Source organism: Drosophila obscura, unplaced genomic scaffold (assembly GCF_018151105.1).
Source record: "Drosophila obscura isolate BZ-5 IFL unplaced genomic scaffold, ASM1815110v1 contig_192, whole genome shotgun sequence".
Lineage (NCBI taxonomy): Eukaryota > Metazoa > Arthropoda > Insecta > Diptera > Drosophilidae > Drosophila > Drosophila obscura.
In genome coordinates this window covers 2,222,127-2,242,042 of record NW_024542781.1, presented here as the reverse complement: position 1 = coordinate 2,242,042, position 19,916 = coordinate 2,222,127, and the positions used below count along the sequence as shown (strand labels likewise).

General features: G+C 43.6%; 6 protein-coding genes across 6 annotated transcripts; 5 read left to right on the top strand and 1 right to left on the bottom strand.

Moving 5' to 3' along the window:
• Positions 1 to 57: 57 nt before the first annotated feature.
• LOC111074885 (39S ribosomal protein L32, mitochondrial) lies at positions 58 to 860 on the top strand. Its single transcript, XM_022367861.2, has 3 exons — positions 58 to 189; positions 245 to 496; positions 556 to 860. Exons 1-3 carry the CDS (start codon positions 105 to 107, stop codon positions 816 to 818), a joined length of 600 nt encoding a protein of 199 aa, XP_022223553.2. The 5' UTR covers positions 58 to 104; the 3' UTR covers positions 819 to 860.
• LOC111074884 (methionyl-tRNA formyltransferase, mitochondrial) lies at positions 841 to 2,132 on the bottom strand. Its single transcript, XM_022367859.2, has 4 exons — positions 1,884 to 2,132; positions 1,500 to 1,824; positions 1,277 to 1,439; positions 841 to 1,221 (listed from the first exon to the last, which is right to left on the bottom strand). The coding sequence occupies exons 1-4, from the start codon at positions 2,057 to 2,059 to the stop codon at positions 857 to 859; spliced, it is 1,029 nt and encodes a 342-aa protein (XP_022223551.2). The 5' UTR covers positions 2,060 to 2,132; the 3' UTR covers positions 841 to 856.
• A 426-nt stretch (positions 2,133 to 2,558) lies between these two features.
• On the top strand, positions 2,559 to 4,646 carry LOC111074893 (protein spindle-F). The gene is made up of 2 exons (XM_022367874.2): positions 2,559 to 3,424; positions 3,488 to 4,646. Exons 1-2 carry the CDS (start codon positions 2,692 to 2,694, stop codon positions 3,871 to 3,873), a joined length of 1,119 nt encoding a protein of 372 aa, XP_022223566.2. The 5' UTR covers positions 2,559 to 2,691; the 3' UTR covers positions 3,874 to 4,646.
• On the top strand, positions 3,311 to 15,704 carry LOC111074892 (acid-sensing ion channel 5). The gene is made up of 10 exons (XM_022367873.2): positions 3,311 to 3,334; positions 13,096 to 13,364; positions 13,470 to 13,676; positions 13,736 to 14,053; positions 14,113 to 14,233; positions 14,308 to 14,442; positions 14,505 to 14,709; positions 14,813 to 14,978; positions 15,102 to 15,259; positions 15,361 to 15,704. Exons 1-10 carry the CDS (start codon positions 3,311 to 3,313, stop codon positions 15,609 to 15,611), a joined length of 1,854 nt encoding a protein of 617 aa, XP_022223565.2. The 3' UTR covers positions 15,612 to 15,704.
• Positions 5,251 to 7,509, top strand: LOC111074894 (carbonic anhydrase 2). The gene is made up of 5 exons (XM_022367875.2): positions 5,251 to 5,631; positions 5,976 to 6,088; positions 6,578 to 6,668; positions 6,733 to 6,995; positions 7,059 to 7,509. Exons 1-5 carry the CDS (start codon positions 5,550 to 5,552, stop codon positions 7,425 to 7,427), a joined length of 918 nt encoding a protein of 305 aa, XP_022223567.2. The 5' UTR covers positions 5,251 to 5,549; the 3' UTR covers positions 7,428 to 7,509.
• Positions 9,087 to 10,354, top strand: LOC111074895 (carbonic anhydrase 14). The gene is made up of 5 exons (XM_022367876.2): positions 9,087 to 9,198; positions 9,255 to 9,403; positions 9,462 to 9,552; positions 9,610 to 10,029; positions 10,093 to 10,354. Exons 1-5 carry the CDS (start codon positions 9,138 to 9,140, stop codon positions 10,299 to 10,301), a joined length of 930 nt encoding a protein of 309 aa, XP_022223568.2. The 5' UTR covers positions 9,087 to 9,137; the 3' UTR covers positions 10,302 to 10,354.
• Positions 15,705 to 19,916: the final 4,212 nt, after the last annotated feature.

Sequence of the window (19,916 nt, the reverse complement as noted above, 5' to 3'; positions counted from 1 at the left end):
TGTATACGTATAACAGCTGTTCTTCGATATATATATCGACTGATTTGTCGCTTCTGCTGCCCATCTCTAATCACGTTTACGTAAATCCAACAACTTTCGGAAAAATGTCGAAAAATTTGCTATTATCAATTACAAACTTTGTTAGAACCTTGGAGCGACTGTTCCTGCCCCATGGCGGACATCCGACAGGTGAGTGGCAGGCAGCTTTGACGAAACAAAGCTAAATTTTGGCTTCAATTCCCAGCGTTGGCTCTGGCCGGCTTCCAGCACGAACATGGCAGCACCAGCAGCAACAAACGGACACAGGAATTCAGTCTAAAGGAACTGATTGGCGATGGAATGCTCTGGGCCGTGCCCAAGCATAGGCGTTCAGTGGAGAAGCGCTTGAACCGCAAATTCGGGTATCCAGAGTACGTGTGGAAGCCGCTCAAGGTGAAGCGAAATATCCGCTCGTGCCAGACATGCGGCCATGACCATGAATTGGGAGTGCTGTGTCGTAAGTTGCGAAGAAAATATATAGAAATGTATTCGTGTTAACCAAATCTATACCAACAGCCTTCTGCTATAACAAGGTGCTGAAAGAAACGGAGCAGATGCAGGAGAAAATCCAAGAGAAACTCGGCCTGGATCCCGTCGACAAGGAGGTTATTGTGCTGTACGAGGGCGAGACATCCGAACAGACTGCCGAGCAGCTGCAGGGCAAACGCATTGTGGAAATGAATAAACCCCGTCCCATGTGGTTCACCAAAAATCTACTACAGAAAACTACACAGCAGCAGTCTGAAGCCAAAGAGGTCAAACCCTCCGATCTGGCATAGATATTAAGTCACATTGTGCATTAAAACCTACTTTGTTATCAACAGGCAACTTTTTTATTGAGTGTAAACTGCAACGAGCTCGCTTGCCTCACAAATCCATTGCTGAAATCCTGCGCACTCATTGGTTTGCGGCCCTCCACGCGCAACTGCAGCACTTCCAGCTGCGTGCCCTGGGCACAGCCTATCAGCAGAGACTTTCGCGAGCGTTGGTAGCTGAAATGGCCTGGTGGCTGCACCGTCAGCTGATTCTCAGGCAAGCGCAGCGCCAGCAGTTGTATGTGCTTATCCAGAAAGCTTGTGGTAAGATTTTTGTAGCCATACAGAGCTCGATGCCTGGCATACAGCTCGTCGGCGCTTAGCTCTGTCCACAGTATCTCTGTTATTTTGGACGTGATCTTAGGAGCTGCGGGAAAAGACTGATTAAATCGGATTCTCGATCGTTTGATGAACGTTCCCACCATAGCTGGCAGTTGCATTTTCCTGTGGCTTGGCATCCTTAAGCCTATCGGATAAGTTGTTTACAGTATCCACCAGCAAGTCGGCGCCTAAAAGCGCCAATGAAGCATGCAGCTCCGGCATGTAGACGTCCCTTCTAATAGGCACTTCACGCTGAGCCAGAATCTAAAAGGAGTTGATTCATATAGGCAAAAGAAATCTCTCTATATCTGTCCCTATACTTACAGCACCAATATCAAAATGATGTGGCTCAATTTTCATAATTGAAACTCCTGTACGCGCATCGTCCTTCATGATCGAATAGATGATGGGTGCAGCCCCCCTCCAGCGAGGCAGCAGGCTGGCATGCACATTGATCATTCCGCGGGGAAAGGCATTGATGATGTGTGCTGGAATCATGTGACCAAAGGAGACCACAACGCCCAGGTCGTAGTCCGCGCATTCAGTCTCTGTGATGGGCCACCGCTGCAGCGGGAGTTTCTCCCGCTCCGCATAGCTTCGCACACAGTTGGAGGGGCTCTTGAAGGACGTAACCACGCCCAGGTTCTGACTGCAAGTATCAAAGTATTAGTGTTTATTCAGACTTCCTCTTAAAACCACTTAAGTCACCTGCAATTCTGGTGTAGTCCCTGAAGACTGGGTAACGAGAAGTTGTCGGTGCCAAAAAACAGAATTCTAGGCGGTTTGCGGGTTGAAATACAACGTTTGATTATGGGACACACACTTTGCCACGCTTTTCTTTTGTATTTATAAAAGTTATTAACTAGTTTCTGGCCATAAAACATAATTAAAAACTATTGGATAATATGCCGCGCAAACGTAAACAAAGCCAGCTGTGCTCGTGGTGGCAGATATGGCTTCAAAACCATCGATGGCACTGTCGATAATACTAAAATCAGTATATTTACGGTATATTATTTAATCGATAATGACTAGCAACAATGACGGAGTCCGGTCACACTTTCGTTATATGCTTTGGCCGCTTTTGTTTGACCACTAACCATACAGTATACTGTATGGTTAGTGGTTTGACCCTATTATGTAAATAATCCAATAAAAAAGTGTTCTGAAAACTAGCCAATCTTGTACAAAATTGATTGATAAATCGGATAAAATAAATTTTGTAGGGCTAAGTGACGAAACTAGCTAGTAATATTTAACGGAATATCAAAATCGAGGAATATCTTATCGTGTCAGTCAGTATATTTACGGTATATTTTGATAAAGACAATGTATATTTCGGTTTATTTCTGAGGGTCTGAGGGTATATTTCATCAATAAGTCCGCGGTCACACTAAAAGAACAAAAACAACAAAAACAAAGCGAAATTTTGAAGAATTGAATTGAATTTGTCGAATTGGAAAGCTGCAAGCTGCAGATTTGTGTGTAAACTTCATGTGGACTTGGGTGAAGCGTTATGGAGGCAACAGCTGCTAAAACAACCATCCCCCCGGTCAGCGCCAGCTCCAGCACAACGTCCAGCGAAAAAATGAACTACGCACTGCAAGTGGCACTGCAGACGATCAAAGAGCGGTGCATACAGCTGCAGCGAAGGGTGACCAGCATGGAGGAGGAGAACCAGCGGCTGCGCGAGGCCAATGCCAAGGGCTCCGGTGTTGTCCAGCCGGGCAGTGGCGGCGGCGATTCGCTGTCCCTCCGCACACAGGTGGCCGAGCTGCAGCGCCAGAAGGATCAGTTGGAGGAGCACATCGGCATGGTCTCGAACGAGAATCGCAGACTGTGGTCGCGGCTGTCACAAATCTCGAAGGATCAGCAGCAACAGCAGCTGCTGCTGGCACAGGCGCCGGCAAAGGCCGAGGATGCGTCACCCGACTCGCGTGCCAATCAGAATCTTATTCGCTCCAAGACTTTCACACAGCACTCGCCAAATCCGCACTTGCGCCAGAAGATGATCTCAGATGGCCTGAGGGACATCAGTCTCGAGGAGATAGTGCTGGACGACTTTGGGGCCGGCGACGCCGAGATGGGCTATCCCTATGGCCTGCCCGGGGAGGAGACAACGGCCAGCGAACCAGATGCCAATTTGGATGCAAAACGTTGCATGGATGGGCTGCAGGATCTGCGACGGGAGGCCATGAAGCAGCAGCAGGAGCTGAGCTCTGCCCTCACGCTGCTAGAGACCCGTTTTGGTGAGCACTCGTCTCATCGATGGAAAACTTATATTCATTGTTATCTTATCTGTCTTTGAACAGCACTGCAGCCCTGCCCGGAGTGCGCCCAGAAGGCTGCCAAGAAGCCAGAAATGGCAGATAAGAGCCTTGAAACCGATGAGAGTCTCAACAACGAGCTCAAACTCTATCACAGCGAGCACAATGACACACTCAAGGGCCACAACGGGCACGCCTCCGCCCCTCCGTCTAGGATCAACATTATTCAGGAGAAGCTAAAGGCCGACGCTGCCGACGCCATGGAGAAGACATGCCCCATGTGCGGCAAGCAGTACTCCAGCCAGGTGTCGTTCAACGCGTTCCGCGAGCACGTGGAGATGCATTTCATTGACGACGCCTTGGAGATGGAGATCGATGGCAGTGTGGAGCGACAGTTCGAGTTCGTTTCGCATACGGTGGGCGACTTCTGACCCAACAAACGTATCTATTTTGCCACTGAACTCTGACGAATAGCCCAATTCCCCCAAAATGATGATTTAAATTAGTGTTACAGTTTTAAAGCAATAGGGTGCATAGAACCGCGTGCTTCTCGTTTTTTCCCCTGAGGGCATTGTTACGTTGCTATTGTTTAAGCAAATAGAATATAAAAATCCAAAATCAAAATCAGTTGCATTAATTGAATGCTCCTTTTATATACCTACATAGATATATTAACTATAGTGCGTGTGTATTTAGTTTTTAGTTACAGAATACGGAATGCTTACGGATTAAATGTAACCCCTTAAAATGCTAAGCGACTTTCTACTGCCGCAGCAGCAATCTTCTTGCGATATCGAAGATTCACTCATTCATTCAGCAATTATTGAAAAGTGAAACTGAAAGACGCTTCTCCAGCTTTGTCCACCCATAATTGTGTGTCCAATATACATAGACATAGTAATAATGACAAATGCTGGCCACCTCATAGTCGTCCATTGTTATGCCTAATTGGCGCCTCTTATGCGCGTTTCCCATTGGTTGCCACAGCATTATGGATATTACGAAATGGTTATCAAAGAAGTTATTGCGCAAAAAAGTGTGGATCTGATGAGTCGTGACCAGCAATCAATCAGATTTAGCATGGGACGGACGTGGCCCTGAAATGCTTGAAAATTTTATTTACAAATGCAAATTATTGCAGCTACTTTCTTTAGTGTCACAACAGGTCAGATTGCGTATCGCGTTTATTTTTTATAAAAAATATATAATATACATATACTTTTGATTATTGCGAAAATTGTATGCTCTTGGAGAGGGTATATCAAAATTGGCCAAAAGGACCACAGAAGGACGAATCTCAGACCCCATAATGTAGGTCAACATTTATTGTAAAATTTTCAGTTCTTTAATTATATTTATAAATGGCTGTTTAGAAGGTAAAACTTTATATAACTGGTGTAAAAACGTACCACATAAATGTCTTTTAGCCATCACGCCGAGCCCATCTTAATGGATCTAATAAAAATAAATTTTAAATGAGGTAAAGGGAATTTAAATGCCGCACAGCCTTGCCATGTTGAACCGCAAACACCTTTTCCCCAAAGATCTTTTTTCCGCATTTCCATCCAGACCCGACCATTCTTTCAAGAGCATTTATTAAATTTTTTACCATCGCCCCACAAATATTGCACAGACTACAAGTAATCCATCATTTATCATTTCAAAAATAAAACAACTGCAATTAGACTGCCAGTTGCTGCCTGCTACTGTTTGGCGTTTGATTTGCCACTAATAATCGCCCCACTTAGGTTTTTCGATTTGAACCCGATCCCGAGACGTTGCGGTAGCTTAAGCTATGTGCCAGCTACCGTGGTATTGTCGTAACTAAAGACACTATAAAAGTTATCGAGATGTGGGGGAACCGTTTCAGTTGTTTGACGGCCGCACCACCAGCGACAGCAGCAGCAGCAGCAACAGCATTTGCCACCGATAGTTATAGTTAACCGGGAGATCGTTATATTCGTATTCACATTCGCATTCGCATATGAGAAATTATGCAAAACTGAAAGCGACCAGAGACAAAAACAAACACGCGCGTATCCATTTCCCAGCATCAATTAAAGAACCATAAACAGAACAATCGGAGATTGCAAATCTATAAACAACAATGCCAGAATCGAGAATTTTTCAAAAACTTTTACTATTGCTGCCGCTTGCCTATACAAAGCATCCACAACTAACACATAATGGTAATCCCATTGGGCAGAACTCCATTCCAGAACTGAGACAATCATATGAGTGCATCAAGTGAAACTAAAAATGAATGAATTATATTTTTTTAAAATGTTCAAATTTACTGAACACCATTCCATATCGAACTCTTTTTTCCCATAAACAATCAATAATTAATCATTCCATACCTTATTTGGAGAGCATCCAAATGAGAGAGTGGATCGGTGTCGAATAAAATTACATCTGAACAAATTTAAAACTTATTCATGGTCTGCGCTAATAGGATTATGAGCCGCTTATCGCTTAAACGAAAGTGAAATTTGTCTCAGACCTGGTCTCTGCTTCAATTTCGATTTTACAGATGATGGCGATCATCATGTGCAACATTGGAACTACGAATATCATGGAGAGAACTGGGGTGGCACATGTCGGACGGGATTACGACAATCCCCCATAAGATTGGCCGCTCATAAAGTGAGTTCAACGAAAATAAGGTTCAAAACGGTTACCGACAATGAAATAATTGTAAAGCTCGTAAAATACAAATTTTTTCTATATGATGCTGCAAGAAATATGCTGTTCATAGTTCAGTTGAGTAAACATTCGAAAATTTCGTGTAAAAGTGCTGCAACTTTCAAAGAAGCAAACCCAGAAGAAGCTTCGAATTACTTTGATGGGTTTTAAAATGTCTTCGCTGGCAGATATGAAGTTAACAAAAATATTTAATTAATATTATTAAAGGTTGTATAATTTTCTCGACCTCTTTTGATACTAATATGCAGTAACCATCCATATGTTACCGCTGAACTTGATTACAACAAATTGCTTCCAAATGAGACAAATTGGAAACTCTTTTAGCGCGCACACTTTTCGCATTACCAGAGCTAATGGTTTTGAGGGGGCGGTGGTATAAGGGAGAAATTAATTTCAATAACCTGAAATTTTCTTCATGCTTTCTGCCAGTCGCTGATCGTACCACTGCCGCGGATTGTGTTTGGGAACTACGACACAAAGCTGCGAACTCCACTCAAATTGGTGAACAACGGCCATTCGGGTAGGTCATGTTTCTATGTAAATTTATATATTCCACTTTGATACTGAAAGATTTCAATCCGCAGCTCACATGGACATACCCGAAACGCTTGACAACAGCAGACCATTCATAGCTGGAGGCCTCCTCAAGGGTCGGTACATTGCGGAGGGACTTCATTTCCATTGGGGATCGCCGAACTGGCGGGGATCTGAGCATTCCATCAGAGACCAACGCTTTGATGTGGAAATGCACATTGTTCATAGGAATTCAAGGTACGCGGATCTCAGCGAGGCCTTAAAGCATAAAGATGGCGCCGCTGTGATTGGAGTTATGTTGAAAATTGTCCAAGTACGTTTTCCTATAATCGTTTTGATCCTCAAGTGAGTTCAAACATATCCAATTGGCTTTCAGCAACCAGATAGCATTTTTCCCGGTCTGAACAAAATCTTTGCTCAGCTTCCAAAGATCAAGAAATACAAACAGGAAGCGACTATCGTGGGGAGCCTTACATTGGGCCAAGTGCTCGGAAATTTGAACACCCGCGACTTTTTCACGTACAAGGGATCATTGACGACGCCGGAATGCGAAGAATCCGTTACCTGGACCGTGTTCTCCCAGCCCCTGCCCGTAAGCTTTGCAGCTGTGTCGCGATTTTGGAACCTGCGCAGCACTGACGGTTATAGATTGATCAACAATTATCGAAATATCCAGGCCCGGAATAGCCGTCCCGTGTACTATCGAACCAGCCCGAATCAGATAAACAATTTTATTGGCTATTAATGATCATTGGAGGATCAAAAATAGGAGCGAAACATACATTAACATATGTATACATAATTATTTATTTGATTTTTTAGGATAAGCTAAGTTGTTACAAAAATATTTATTTGGATTATATAAATTATTAAAATCAAATATCAAAATATCTGGTACAATAGTTCACTTTTTTAGCAATCAAAGATATGATATCTGGATTTTGTCTTATAATCACAATATAACCTTAAACAGCGATAATAATGTCTACACCCGAGTTGAGGCAGAAGTCAGTCAGACTGAGTACAAATGTTACCCAAGATCAGTTCAGGCAATGTCTGGGATCAGCTGAGCGATAAGCAGGAACTAATTGAGACAGAATCTGAATAGCACTATTGGTTAATTGCTTTTGCTTAGACTACAAATTAAAGGTATATAATTCCTAGAAATGATAAATCCGACAAATGTTCCATTGATGACCTCCCAGAGTTATCAGCTGGAAAAGTACTTAGGCAAATATATCCCTAATTTTTCCATTACAAAACCACTTACGTGCTATTTTTGTCACTTGCGCAGTTATATTATATTGACTACTATACGAGCATACCAGCCAAAGCTTACCCAGACACGTATTTATCTGAAATGAAGTTCGTTCTCCTTCTCTATTCGACACTTTGTTAATTTGTAGTCTGATTCATGCTGATGGAGAATTGCCAATGTAATTGGCTACTCCACTCTTTTTATACTTTCCTTTAGGGTATTATGATTTTTTTGCAGATGTTTGTAAACGAGCAAAGAGGGAAGATTTGAATACTTCGTTTTCGCTATTAGACATGTCCATACCAACATTCCTTGCTCCTTCAAAGAGTTTTATATTTTTGCAACATAAATCGGAACTGCTTAGATCGTAAGATGACTATAACATTAAGCTGCACTCGGAATAAGCTGATTAAAATCGTATTACTGAACGATGCATCGGTAAGGGTATCCCATCCTGGAATCTTTGAAGCTTGCTTTTCTCTCTTCCCTTCCCATTTAATTGTAAATCAAAGGAATATTTCTATTTCGTTTTTCTTTTCTCATCTGAAAAGATGGCCAAAGCTGCCATTAATTGCACGCTGTGGATGCGGCAAAACTCAATTATCTGGTTTGCTAGCTTCAAAACTTCTATAGGCGGAGCAGAGAAGAGTTGCAATGGCGCACAGTGGTACCTTTTTAGCAATACAGTAGCAGAAACATACAAAAATTTGAATAAAAGTCTCATGCAGCACAACAAAAAAACAATGATAATTTATTTTCTGACAAATTGCTACTCAATGGATATGTAGTTTGGATTTTTGAAACCCAATAAGATGTGAGACTTGTCCATATATTATCATTTTAAATGAAGTAATTATCTTTGAATTTAAATTTTCCTTTGAATTAAATTTAAAATTCTTGGAATTTTGAATAGGTTTTTTGTATTACTGGTAAGACTTCTGATGTATATTTTTTCTAGTTTTTATTGGCAAAAGGTTCCACTGTGCGGTTAGCCTTAATGCAACTCAGACTGCAAGTGGTTGCGCTTATCAGCCGCAGCCTTGAATGCACGCCCGTTAAGAATTTATTGGTTTTGCAAGTGGGGGCTGTTGGTGTTGGTTCGCTTCTGCCACTATAAATGGTCCTGCCTGGCTCTGGGAGACTTACAGTCTTTTTGAAATCTCCTGCGAGAGCAGAACGGCCAGAAAGAATTAAAAAATGTTTCCTTTGCCTACTCTCGGCTGCCTGCTGGTTCTCACCTGCTCCCACGCCTTGTTAAGTACGTATTGCTGATGCCTCTGCTTGGGATCGTCTTTGTGTATAGGATTCCTTTAGATATATCTGAGGAATATCCGACTGCCATAAAGTTCGACCAGAAGGATGACGTGACAGACGGAGACTTTAGCTACGAAGATCAGGACAACTGGGGAGGCATATGTCAGACGGGAGACGCACAGTCGCCTATTTATCTGAATGAAGAAACTGTAAGTTTTTATTTTCAACAGAATGGGGAATATAAGCAGCTAGGGAAATGTTTTTCAGGTCGTGAACATGGACGTCCCACGCGTTCGCTTCAACTACTATAATGGTACCCTGCAAATGCCTCTGGTTCTGTCGAACAATGGCCACACAGGTGAGTGACTAAATCATTTGATCATTTGAGTTATAGATTGAACTTGATTCTGAGCAGCCAGCTTGGAAATAACACCCACCCAGCTGGGACCGCGGGCCTACATCACTGGTGCTTTGCTGCCGGGCGAATTTGAGGCCCAGAGCGTGCATTTCCATTGGGGAGATAGGTACAGTGGAGGCGCGGAGCATGTAATAGCCTCTATGCGGACAGAGGCAGACGCGGAGATGCACATCGTGCACAAGAATAAGCGCTATGCCACCGCCTCGGAGGCCAGTATGCATCCGGATGGCCTGGCCGTGCTGGCTGTGCTGATCAGCTCCGTGAGGGTGCCAACCCCCATGGAAACCGGCCTCATCAAGATCTTCAATCGGCTGCCTCGCATTGTTCGGTACAACTCTAGAACCACAATAACTGAGCGCTTCCAAGTTGACGAGCTGCTGGAAAATGTCAGTAGGGGACGGTTCTTCACCTATAATGGTGAGTACATTCATACAAAATATTCTCTATTGGTATCTTTTACTCTGCTTTTTCTGTTCTTAGGATCGCTGACTACGCCGGACTGTGCCGAGGCTGTTACATGGATTGTGTTCCGAGATGCAATCGCTCTGAACTATCGACTAATTGAGAGACTGTGGAACTTAAGGGATTCACGCTCGATGCGCATTGTCAACAACTATCGCGCATTACAAAGCAGAAATGGAAGGCCAGTATACTATCGCAATCTACGAGGTTTAAAAAATATTTTGTAATTTTTATAAAATTAAGAATTTTGAAATATATTCAAAAGTAGCTTTTTCCACTTCACTTCCACTTTGTATGGGATTTTTGAAGAAACCATTCGAATGCGACATTATTAAATGCTTTTTTTTACTCTACTGGAATGATTTAAATATGATTACGGCGGTATGAACGGATAACAAATGATTTATGTGCTTCATTAAATGTCGTTTTATTTAAGTGATATATTTTATCTGAGATAAGAACTTGCAGCTTGTAAGACTCCCTTTGAGCTACATAGTTCCGGTGCGTGCAATTCAGATCTTGATTTCTGAGTTCAACAATTCATTCATTTATTGTAGCGTTTTTGAACCTAAATGACCTTATTTATATTAATCTTTTAACACAAAGTTACATTTTGAAAAGAAACGTTTTCTTGCGCCAGACTCTTTGGTAGCGCTCAGCTTGTGTCAGCTGCAAACTTTGCACCCAAAAGTATGCTATGACTCTTTCTAGTGTTGCCAGACTAATAGATTATACTTGCTTTTTGTTCTGGTTACACTTTAGCGGTTTTTCATGCAAATTTAAATATTCTGGCGATCCAGCGTGAACTTAAAGCAATATCTCCATGCTAACAAGCTTATAATAATTATTATTTATTATTATTTTCTCGTAAAATATTCTATGTGTATGTTAATCAGAAAATCTTGATTAAATCAGTAAAAGTTACTTAACTTTGCGTAGTCCCATTAAGCAACTAAAACAAATATTGAGTATTAATTTCGCAGAGCTCGTCCTCGTGGATTGAACACCCTTCCCTCTGTTTTTTCAGAGTGGAAGCTGCCGCCGTGGTGCACGGATGAGTGGAACGCCGGCAAGAATTCGTTTTGGCTTGAGCTTTTGTCTGGATATGACAGATTTACTGCGCCATATATCCCAGCGAACAGATACGGCCAACTATTGGCACCGGGATTAACGTGGACGAGGGGCGTGGGCAGGCGAATGGGAGAAATGAGAACTAGCACTGGGGACTGGGGACTGGGGACCGGGGACCGGTGGTACAGGTGAGGGCAAGATAAAAGGCAAGTCGGCATCGATGTTACTCATACTCAACGTGCAACGGACGCACACGCACATACAGGGGACACAGGAAGGGGTCCACATATGGGCTCCATAGACAATTTGCATTTGCAATTTTCACTGCAGCGCCTCTTGGATGTCCTCTCGCTTCCCCGTACCCCTACCCCTCCGTTTCCGCTTTCCATTGACTGTTACTGTCGTTTTCTCGTTTTTCGCGACTGGCTGCGCACTGCATTTTTCACATTTTTCATTTCCGCTTCCGCTTCTACCTCAAAAAGAGAAAAGAATAACCCCACCCTTCCACGCCCATTCTGGCAACCTCATACCAAGAATTTCCGCGCTTTGTGCGTTTATCTTTGCCTCCGACTCTGACTCTGCTCTCTCCCTCCCGCCCTCTCTTTCCCTGCCTCCTGGTATATCTCCTGCTTATTTGCAGATTAATTTGGCTGCTGCTACCTTTCCTCCCGCTCTGTTAATAGTCTTTCACTCACCTGGGGAGCAATTTGTCGCACAATCCTTTGTCACCAATCTGTAGGATCCACTTTATTCCGTTGAAAATTTTCCATTTCCGGCTGCGTCGATATGTTCCAACCATCGCACTTCCATGCAGCTCCATTCGTGAATTATACCTCACCTGGTGCGTGGTTCATACTTCTATGCTATCTTTTCTGGTCAAACTAATGTTGGGCTTGGCAGCTTGCCTCTCTTGGCGTCAACAGTGGCAATGGATTAGACTTCGGTCATGCATAGCCTTCCTAGATCAATCAGCTCAATCAGATATGCTTCAGAAAGCAACTCGATATTTCTTTGGTTTTGGCATCTGATCCACTCGTTCCGTAAAGCCGAAATGGCTTTGTCTGCACTGCACTGCACTGCACTGCACTCTGTGTGATGTGATGTGATGTCATGTATCCATCAGTCGGCAGTAACACTTTGTGAATCCGTCTGACAGATTCGAGCCTGCAGCTTGATGACAGAGTGGCATGTAATTCGGGAAGATGAGGAGCCCCTGCAAAGAATGTAGTCCACTTACTTATGTTTTTCATTCTAAAAATAAAGAAAAGAGAAATTAATCATTGAAGTATTCACTCTTAATTGAAGGCTTTTGGAGCTCATCATCATTAAAAATGTGTTCTTTATGACTAGGTGCTTGGCCTATAATCCACTTTTTTAATCAGAACAAATCTGAATATCTTTGTGCAGAACCAACACGTGTCCTCCATTTGCCCACCCAGCTCATAATCCTTAGGAGGGGGCGGAAAAAAACATGATTTTTGTTGTTGTTGTTGGGGGACACAACTTGTTCCTGCTGTTGCTCTCGCTGCTGATGATGATGATGTTTCCGCTGGCTGACATTTAACGCGCATTTAACTAATTTCATTTTAAATTGTTGACAATTAAGGGGAATTGCCAAGACGAATCGGGAGGAGGAGACCAATGCCTCGAGTGCTTCGTGGGAGTTTCTCTGGCATTTCCCACTTTCCCACTCCTGCAGCGCTGAGCGACGAACACCACGTGCCATGTCGCAGTTAATTTGTTGGCAATAAGTTGGAACACAAGGCCTAATTACAACAACACGCACGACATGACTGCGAAATTTTCATTAAAATGATCCAGAAAGCCTACGTACGCCATAGTCGGGTGCGAGGACAATGGATCCAGTATCCGACACGGGACAGAAGCACTCGGTTTCCAGCGTTCAGCGTTCAGCGTCCAGCAGTTGCAGTCGAAACGGCAATGGCAAAGGAGACACTGCCCTTGCGACTGGTCGTGGGTAGAGCTGCCTGGTGGATACCCCATCCAGGAGCAAAACCACCGCAATGCCATTGCAAATCCACTCGACACGCACCTGTGACTGTGACTGTGACTCTGACGAACACGGTCATGGCCGCCGCGACATCAGCGGAGGATACGCGAAAATTGCCATTTGCTGCCGCTTTAAAGGATTTCCTGGAGAACCTGTCCTTTCATTGTTATGGCAAATTAGTCGAGCACGGACGTCGCATTCAGGAGCGGTAAGCAGTGAACAGTGGACAGCAGACAGTGCTGGACAGTGGGGCTCCATCCAGCAACCTTTTCAATTAGCATTAGCCATTACCAAAACCGTTAACCACCCGCAGCTTCTTCTGGCTCATTTTCCACATAACTGCTCTGAGCGTTCTAATTGCATTCCTCTGGGGCACCTGCATGAACGAGATCGAGGAGGCTCTCGTCACTACGATGTACCATCCGCTCTATCCCATCTGGAAGGTGCAGTTCCCGGCGATATCCGTGTGTAGCTTTAATCGCATATCTGAGCGTGCTGTTTGGCGTTATGCCCAAGAGCTGTAAGTCGAATGTTGTGACGAGATAAAAAACTAAGGGACTATCCTGTAATGCTTTGCAGGAGCATCAAGGACCCAAAGCAGCGCGGGGTTAGCGTCTGGTATGAACAGCTAAAGGACTTTCTGCCTTCGTTCTATATTCCCCATGAGACAAGGGACATTGACAGGGCCATGCGATTTCAGAGCTTTCTCGATAGATTCGACGTTGAGGCGAATGAGCTCTTCTTCAATACCAGAAGGCGCATGCATCTCCTTACACCCAACTGCAGCGACATGTTTGTGTCCTGCCGAATTGCAGGACGTACCATCGATTGTGTCCAGCAATTCGAGGAGTCCCTCACCAGTCATGGCTATTGTTGCACCTTCAACCATGATGGCAGGTTCGCTGATCCATTTTCTGAATCCTGTATATAAATATTGAATAATCCCATCATTGTAGGTATGTCAACAAGCGGGACTTTCGACAGCGTTACTTTGGACCCGAAATGGGCCTGGTGTTGACGCTGAAGACAATGCCCAGCGACCATTTTTACCCAGTGAATCCACATATGGGTTTTAGGGTAAGGGATACCGAAATACTCGCACTGTGAAAAGATTTCCCAACAGAATACTCTTTCAGATTTCCATATATGAGCCACATAGCTACCCGGATCCCTTTTCCGGCGGAGTGGCCGAACGAATGGCCAAGACGGGCGTGAACACCTTGCTGCCCGTAAGGGCAAAGATCTTTGAAACGGTGCCCGAAGCCCGCAGGATGAGTAAGTCGGTGGTAGGTATGCTTTGATGTCCTAACCAATCAATCAATCATTCACTCTCCATGTTGTGGACTAGCGCAAGTGTCTCTTTGAGGACGAAATGCCGTGGATCTTTACCCGTCGCTATACCTTCAGCAAGTGCATCTCCGCCTGCCGGGCACGCAGCGTTGTCAGCCTGTGCGAGTGCGTTCCCTTCACACTGCCCCATCGGTACATCGATGGGATTGAGAAGCGGCTCTACTGCACTCTACAGCATAACGAGTGCCTCAAGCGTTACGAATGTGAGTTAATCTGAAATTCATGGGAAATATACTTGTACTCGTCTTACTCATGTATATGCGATGTCTCCTGTGTCCTGTCTCCTGTCCCCTGTCCCCTGACCAGTTAAATGGTTAAATGTCATCACCAGTCGCGAGAATGTCACTGGCCTGGAGCACGAGATGCAGGATGCCCTCTACTGTCCGCAGTGTCTGGCCTCCTGCACGGAGACGCGCTACAGTGTGCGCGGTGCCATGACTCTGGCCCTCCCAGGCACATCGAAGAGCCCACCGTGAGTACGCTGGCGCCTTCAATTGAGTTCCAATTTCCATATGGAATCACTCCATGGCTCAACCCCTATTTCCAGGGGGGCTGACTCCTTGCCAAGAGATCGTAAAAGTTTTTCATTTTGCAGGCGAAGCAGCCTTGGACCTACTGCCAATAACAGTTACGGCAATGCCAACTCCAACTCATCCTCACAGACGGAGCTGGCTGTGGTTCGTATTTATTTTGCCGAAACGCACATTCAATACTTTCGCCAGATTATTAAGAGTGCCTGGTACGAGACCTTCAGTGAGTATCCGTGCCGTATGGAATGGGATGGGATGGAATGGTCTTCGGGGGTGGCTGTTACAATTTTGCATATCTCACCAACCATTATCCTCGTTTGCCAGGTACAATTGGCAACATCTGCGGCATTATAGCGGGCTTCTCATTGATTGGCATCTGCGAGCTGTTGTTTTTTCTAGCCAAACAATTATGGCAAGCCTGCAAAGCGGAACTGAGGGCAGAACTCGCACACATCCAATTCCGGAAGGAGCACCAGCACCCCACTAGGGGTACAGGGCGGCAGCACCAGCCAGCAGCAACAGCAGGAGCAGCCGGGGAACAGGAGCGACCAATGGAGTTGTTTATACTGCCGTAATTGAGCGCAATGCATCGTTAATTTTAAAGCTCAGTGATTTTTATGCACATCCTTTTGTATACTCCATTGATCGACTTCCAGCTGGATGGGAATGGTGTGGAGTACACCTACTGTAGCTGTAGTGGACTGTGGACTGTGGAGTCCGACTCAAGTGCACTTACTTTGCATGGTCATTGTCACATAAAAATAAACAGCGAACCTCCACGTACGATTGCCAATTGGTGGACTGGGAGTGGCATGGCTTGAAGAGTTGCCAAAAAGGCCCAGACGGTGACATTAGCGCCAGCAGTTGCTACATTCTTTCTGGCCATTTGCCCACTTCGGGGTCAGTGGCAGTTATGGACCACAGAATACATGAGCCTCCTTTTCCTGGTCCTGGTCCCGGTCCCGTCACAGCACTTACAATCAGCATTATCTTTTATTTTTCGTATGCAGAGTTGGCAGAAACAAACAGAACAGGATGCGACACACCAGCTGTTCGCTGTTGGCCAGCCCAAAGCCTTTGTCTGAATCGATGTCCTGAAATCGAATCTAAATTGGGAATGGGAATGGGGAATGGGAACCCCCTCCATCGCTTGTGACAATTTCAATTTCAATTATTCTTCTCGAATTACTTTTATCTGCCAGTTAATTTATTGTGTGCTCTGTGAAACTCTGCGATATTTCAAGCATAAACAATTTGTATTTACTTAGTCAGCAATGGGAATTTATTTGTTATTTGTTTGAACGAACACCCTCGGATGGGGCGAACTTCTCATTAAAGAAGGGCAGATATTGCCACAATGCTATTTTTGGCAAGTCTTAACTTTACCTATTGTTATACTAGCAGCAGAATACTTCGATGAAGTGGAATATTACCACTCCCCATTCCCCACTCGTACGTACATATGTACATATACTCGTACATATGCAAATTTCTAGAAAATTGAAATGTTTTTCCATTCAGTTTGTACGCCAGTTGTTTGGCTTTGCCATGCATAAAACTGCCTAAAAATTGCAAAAAATTTAAATGAACGCACTCGATACAGAGATCCCAATGCCGACTCAACGTAATCCTGATAGCATTGTTAAACAAAACACTGTTTGGGGAAGGAATCGAACAAAAAACTCAACAAAAAAGGGGGGTAAAAAAAGAAAGAAAGATGGAAAGTGGAAATGTATAGACCATGGACCAGAGCTTCAGCTTCGAATCGTTCCGCCTGCCTCTGTACCGACGAGGCGTATTATCGCACAATACAATATGTATATTGGATTATTTCGTTTGTGTAAGTTTTTGCAAGGGGATACCAGTAGCTGAAACTGAAGCTGAAACCATACCAGAAGCTAAAACTGAAACTGGAACCGTACCTGGTGGCAGACACTAATCCTCATACACCCCCTGAGCGAGACAGAGGCAGAGGCAGAGACAGAGACACACAGCGTGGTGGCTGTATAGAATTTCAACCAATAACAAAAATATGCGAACAAAATCAAAATACTTCTATGATTTTTTCAATCTCCTCCTTCCCCACCATCTTCGTCCCATGCTCCTTTCGCACCACCACAAAAGCGTTGAAGTTTTTAATTGAATTCTGTATGGAGAGGAGCCTGGTGCTTCGCTCCTTTTTGTAAGTTTTATGCCAAGTTACTGCATCGCAAATGCAAAAAGTTTGAATTGAGTCAGGTAAGGTTGGGTCTGTGGGCGTTTAAAGTTGGTTGGTTAGCGCGGTAAAGCGGTAAAGGCTTGTTAATAAGGAAATTGCAAAGATATGTACAGTAAGTCGAACTTATTGTAACTTATTTACTTTATTATCAACAACAATATCGGTATTGGCGTAAGGCAGATATTTTCGAAAAATTAAATAAAAGAAAGTTTGTTTCATTACAAAATAAACCAATATTCACAGCTCACTGAGTGGAAAAGTAAAAGAACATCATACACAGCACAGAAAAATGTTTCAAGTGGATGGAATTATTCTCCCCAAAAGAATAATCCATGAGGACCCCTGACCGCCTTTTACGAGTACCATCGTTTCTACTCCCCTTGTACCACAATTTCGTCACATAAATAAAGCTAAACATCTTTTGTGGCCTTATGGGGTTAAGCCAAGAGGATAACCGCTCGACGAAAGCCAATGAGTGGAGGTCCCTTCCTGCATTCCCCCAATGGGTCTCCGAAAATCCTGCAACCCATTTAAAGCACTTTGCTCGGCCTCATGGTCCCGTTGCTTTCCCTGGCTCATGCTCACTCTGCCATCCCTGTCCCAGAATTTCGCTGGTTTTTTTCGACAGTTTTTAAGCACTGCAAGAGATGTCAAGCTCTCTCCGACCGTTTAAGCTTTCAATTTCGCTGCTGCTGCTGCTATGTGTCGTATGTATGTGTGTGTGTGTGTGCGTGTGTGTGTGTGGAAGGGAGATGAATTATTTAAGGCGTGAGTGTCACGGTGCCGTGTGGGAGAAGAGAGTGTCGAGTGTTCCTAGCAGTTCGCTGTTGTTAGTGCTAGTGAGTCGGTATTTGTTAAGCGTCTGCCTGTTGTCTGCTGCCTGCTGGCTGCGCGGCGGCGCTCTCATGAATAAACAGGCAAACAAATTACTGTACTCGACAAACACAAACAAAGGCAAAGCTCGCGCTTACACATTTCGCACCTGTGCTCGCCAAAGTTTTTGTTTAGGCTTTCAATTCTTACACTCAGTACACATCCTATTGCAGGGGTATACGGTATTCAAGGAGATGTATGCAACAAACCAGTTGCATGTAGATGGGAAATTTCGCCTGAATAGTACCACATCTCTACTAAAAAATAAAGCATTGAAAATTTTATGTAAGCTCATTTGTTTTTATAAGTTTGATCTACAGACTATTAATAATATAGTCGTCTGTTTTTTTTTATATAATTTTCGTAGAGTTTTTTAAAATTTTGCGACTATATTAGAAGGTACAAATTTAATTTAATCAATGTAATGGGTAACGTATGGTCACATACACCTTCTGTTGTATCCATTCGTGTTATAATTTTTATTTTTTTTGCACCTTTAGCAAACAATAAAATGTAGGCTAAGATTTTAATAACAATTTTTATGGCGTTTCTGTGCTCTTGAAGTTTAGCGCCTGACGCCCGCAGAGCGCCATTCATAGCTGAAAAGGGACCACCCTGAGATGGGATGGGTGAATCTCTTTCAGGATAGAAGCAGCACATGCTCCATTGCATTTCTAAGCATGTCGAATGCTCGCATGAATGGCTGGCTGGCTTAGTAGCTCCCTCAATGGATAAAACTCACTCAAGCATTTTCGACCACCGAATCACAGTGGAAGTTGCCCTTTAAAAGAGTCTGCTCAGAGTGGGAATTTTCAGTTTCCGTCGATTCGATCCACTGTGCCGAAACCGAATATCTCAAATTCAAAGCTGTCAAAAATATTTGAAATGTTCTTGGTGCTTAACTCGCTCTCCCTCTCTTTCTCTGGTTTTTTTGGGACCCGCCCCTTCTGCCGTCTAGACATCAATCAACACCTTCGACATGATGATTGACAGCTGCGGAACGACTGCCTGAAAAATAAATCTGTCATTTGCATTTCAAGTTTCGTTTTGAAATATATATTAATATAGTACTTGAAAATCGTTCTTGTTGCTGCTATTATTATTATTATTATTATTATTATTATTATTATTATTGCTGCCAAAGTCAATTTGTCAAAACCACGCCCCTGGTACGGCCTTGTCAAAGCATTTCATTTCATTTGATTTTCTCTTTCATAGGGGAAAACGAGGACAAAAAAAGAGGGGGAATTACGTAAATGTTTTCTTTTCCAGCTTAAAAACCGATTTCCAACCTACGTAAATATTAATGTATACATCCAAACCGCATATTTAATTAATATAAAATAAATGATTGAGAAATAAATTACGACTTTGGCTTTAGGCTGCGACCGGAGTATACAAAAGGGCCAGGGCCATCGACCATCGTCGAATGCAACAGACCTGAAATGGATATCTGAAAAATATATGCTTATGGTTTGGCTTTAATGCTAACAATCCCCCATAGCTCCACAGCGTGTTGGGTTTGTCATATGGAAACAAATTTAAACACTCGACGAACTCGCTTATCTCTGCACAAAGCGAAGTCTCGCCGGTTAATAATTTTGAGCTTCTGCACTACAGCAGCCATCAATGGAATGATGGCTACAGTATCTAGTGGACGTTAAGAATGGGTAGTTACGGTGGTCTGAATACATATATAAATATATCAATGCCATGCACTTGCAGACTCACAGAATCCACAATGTTTTCTCTTTGCTGTTACACACAAAGTGTTGTCATAGAAATAAAA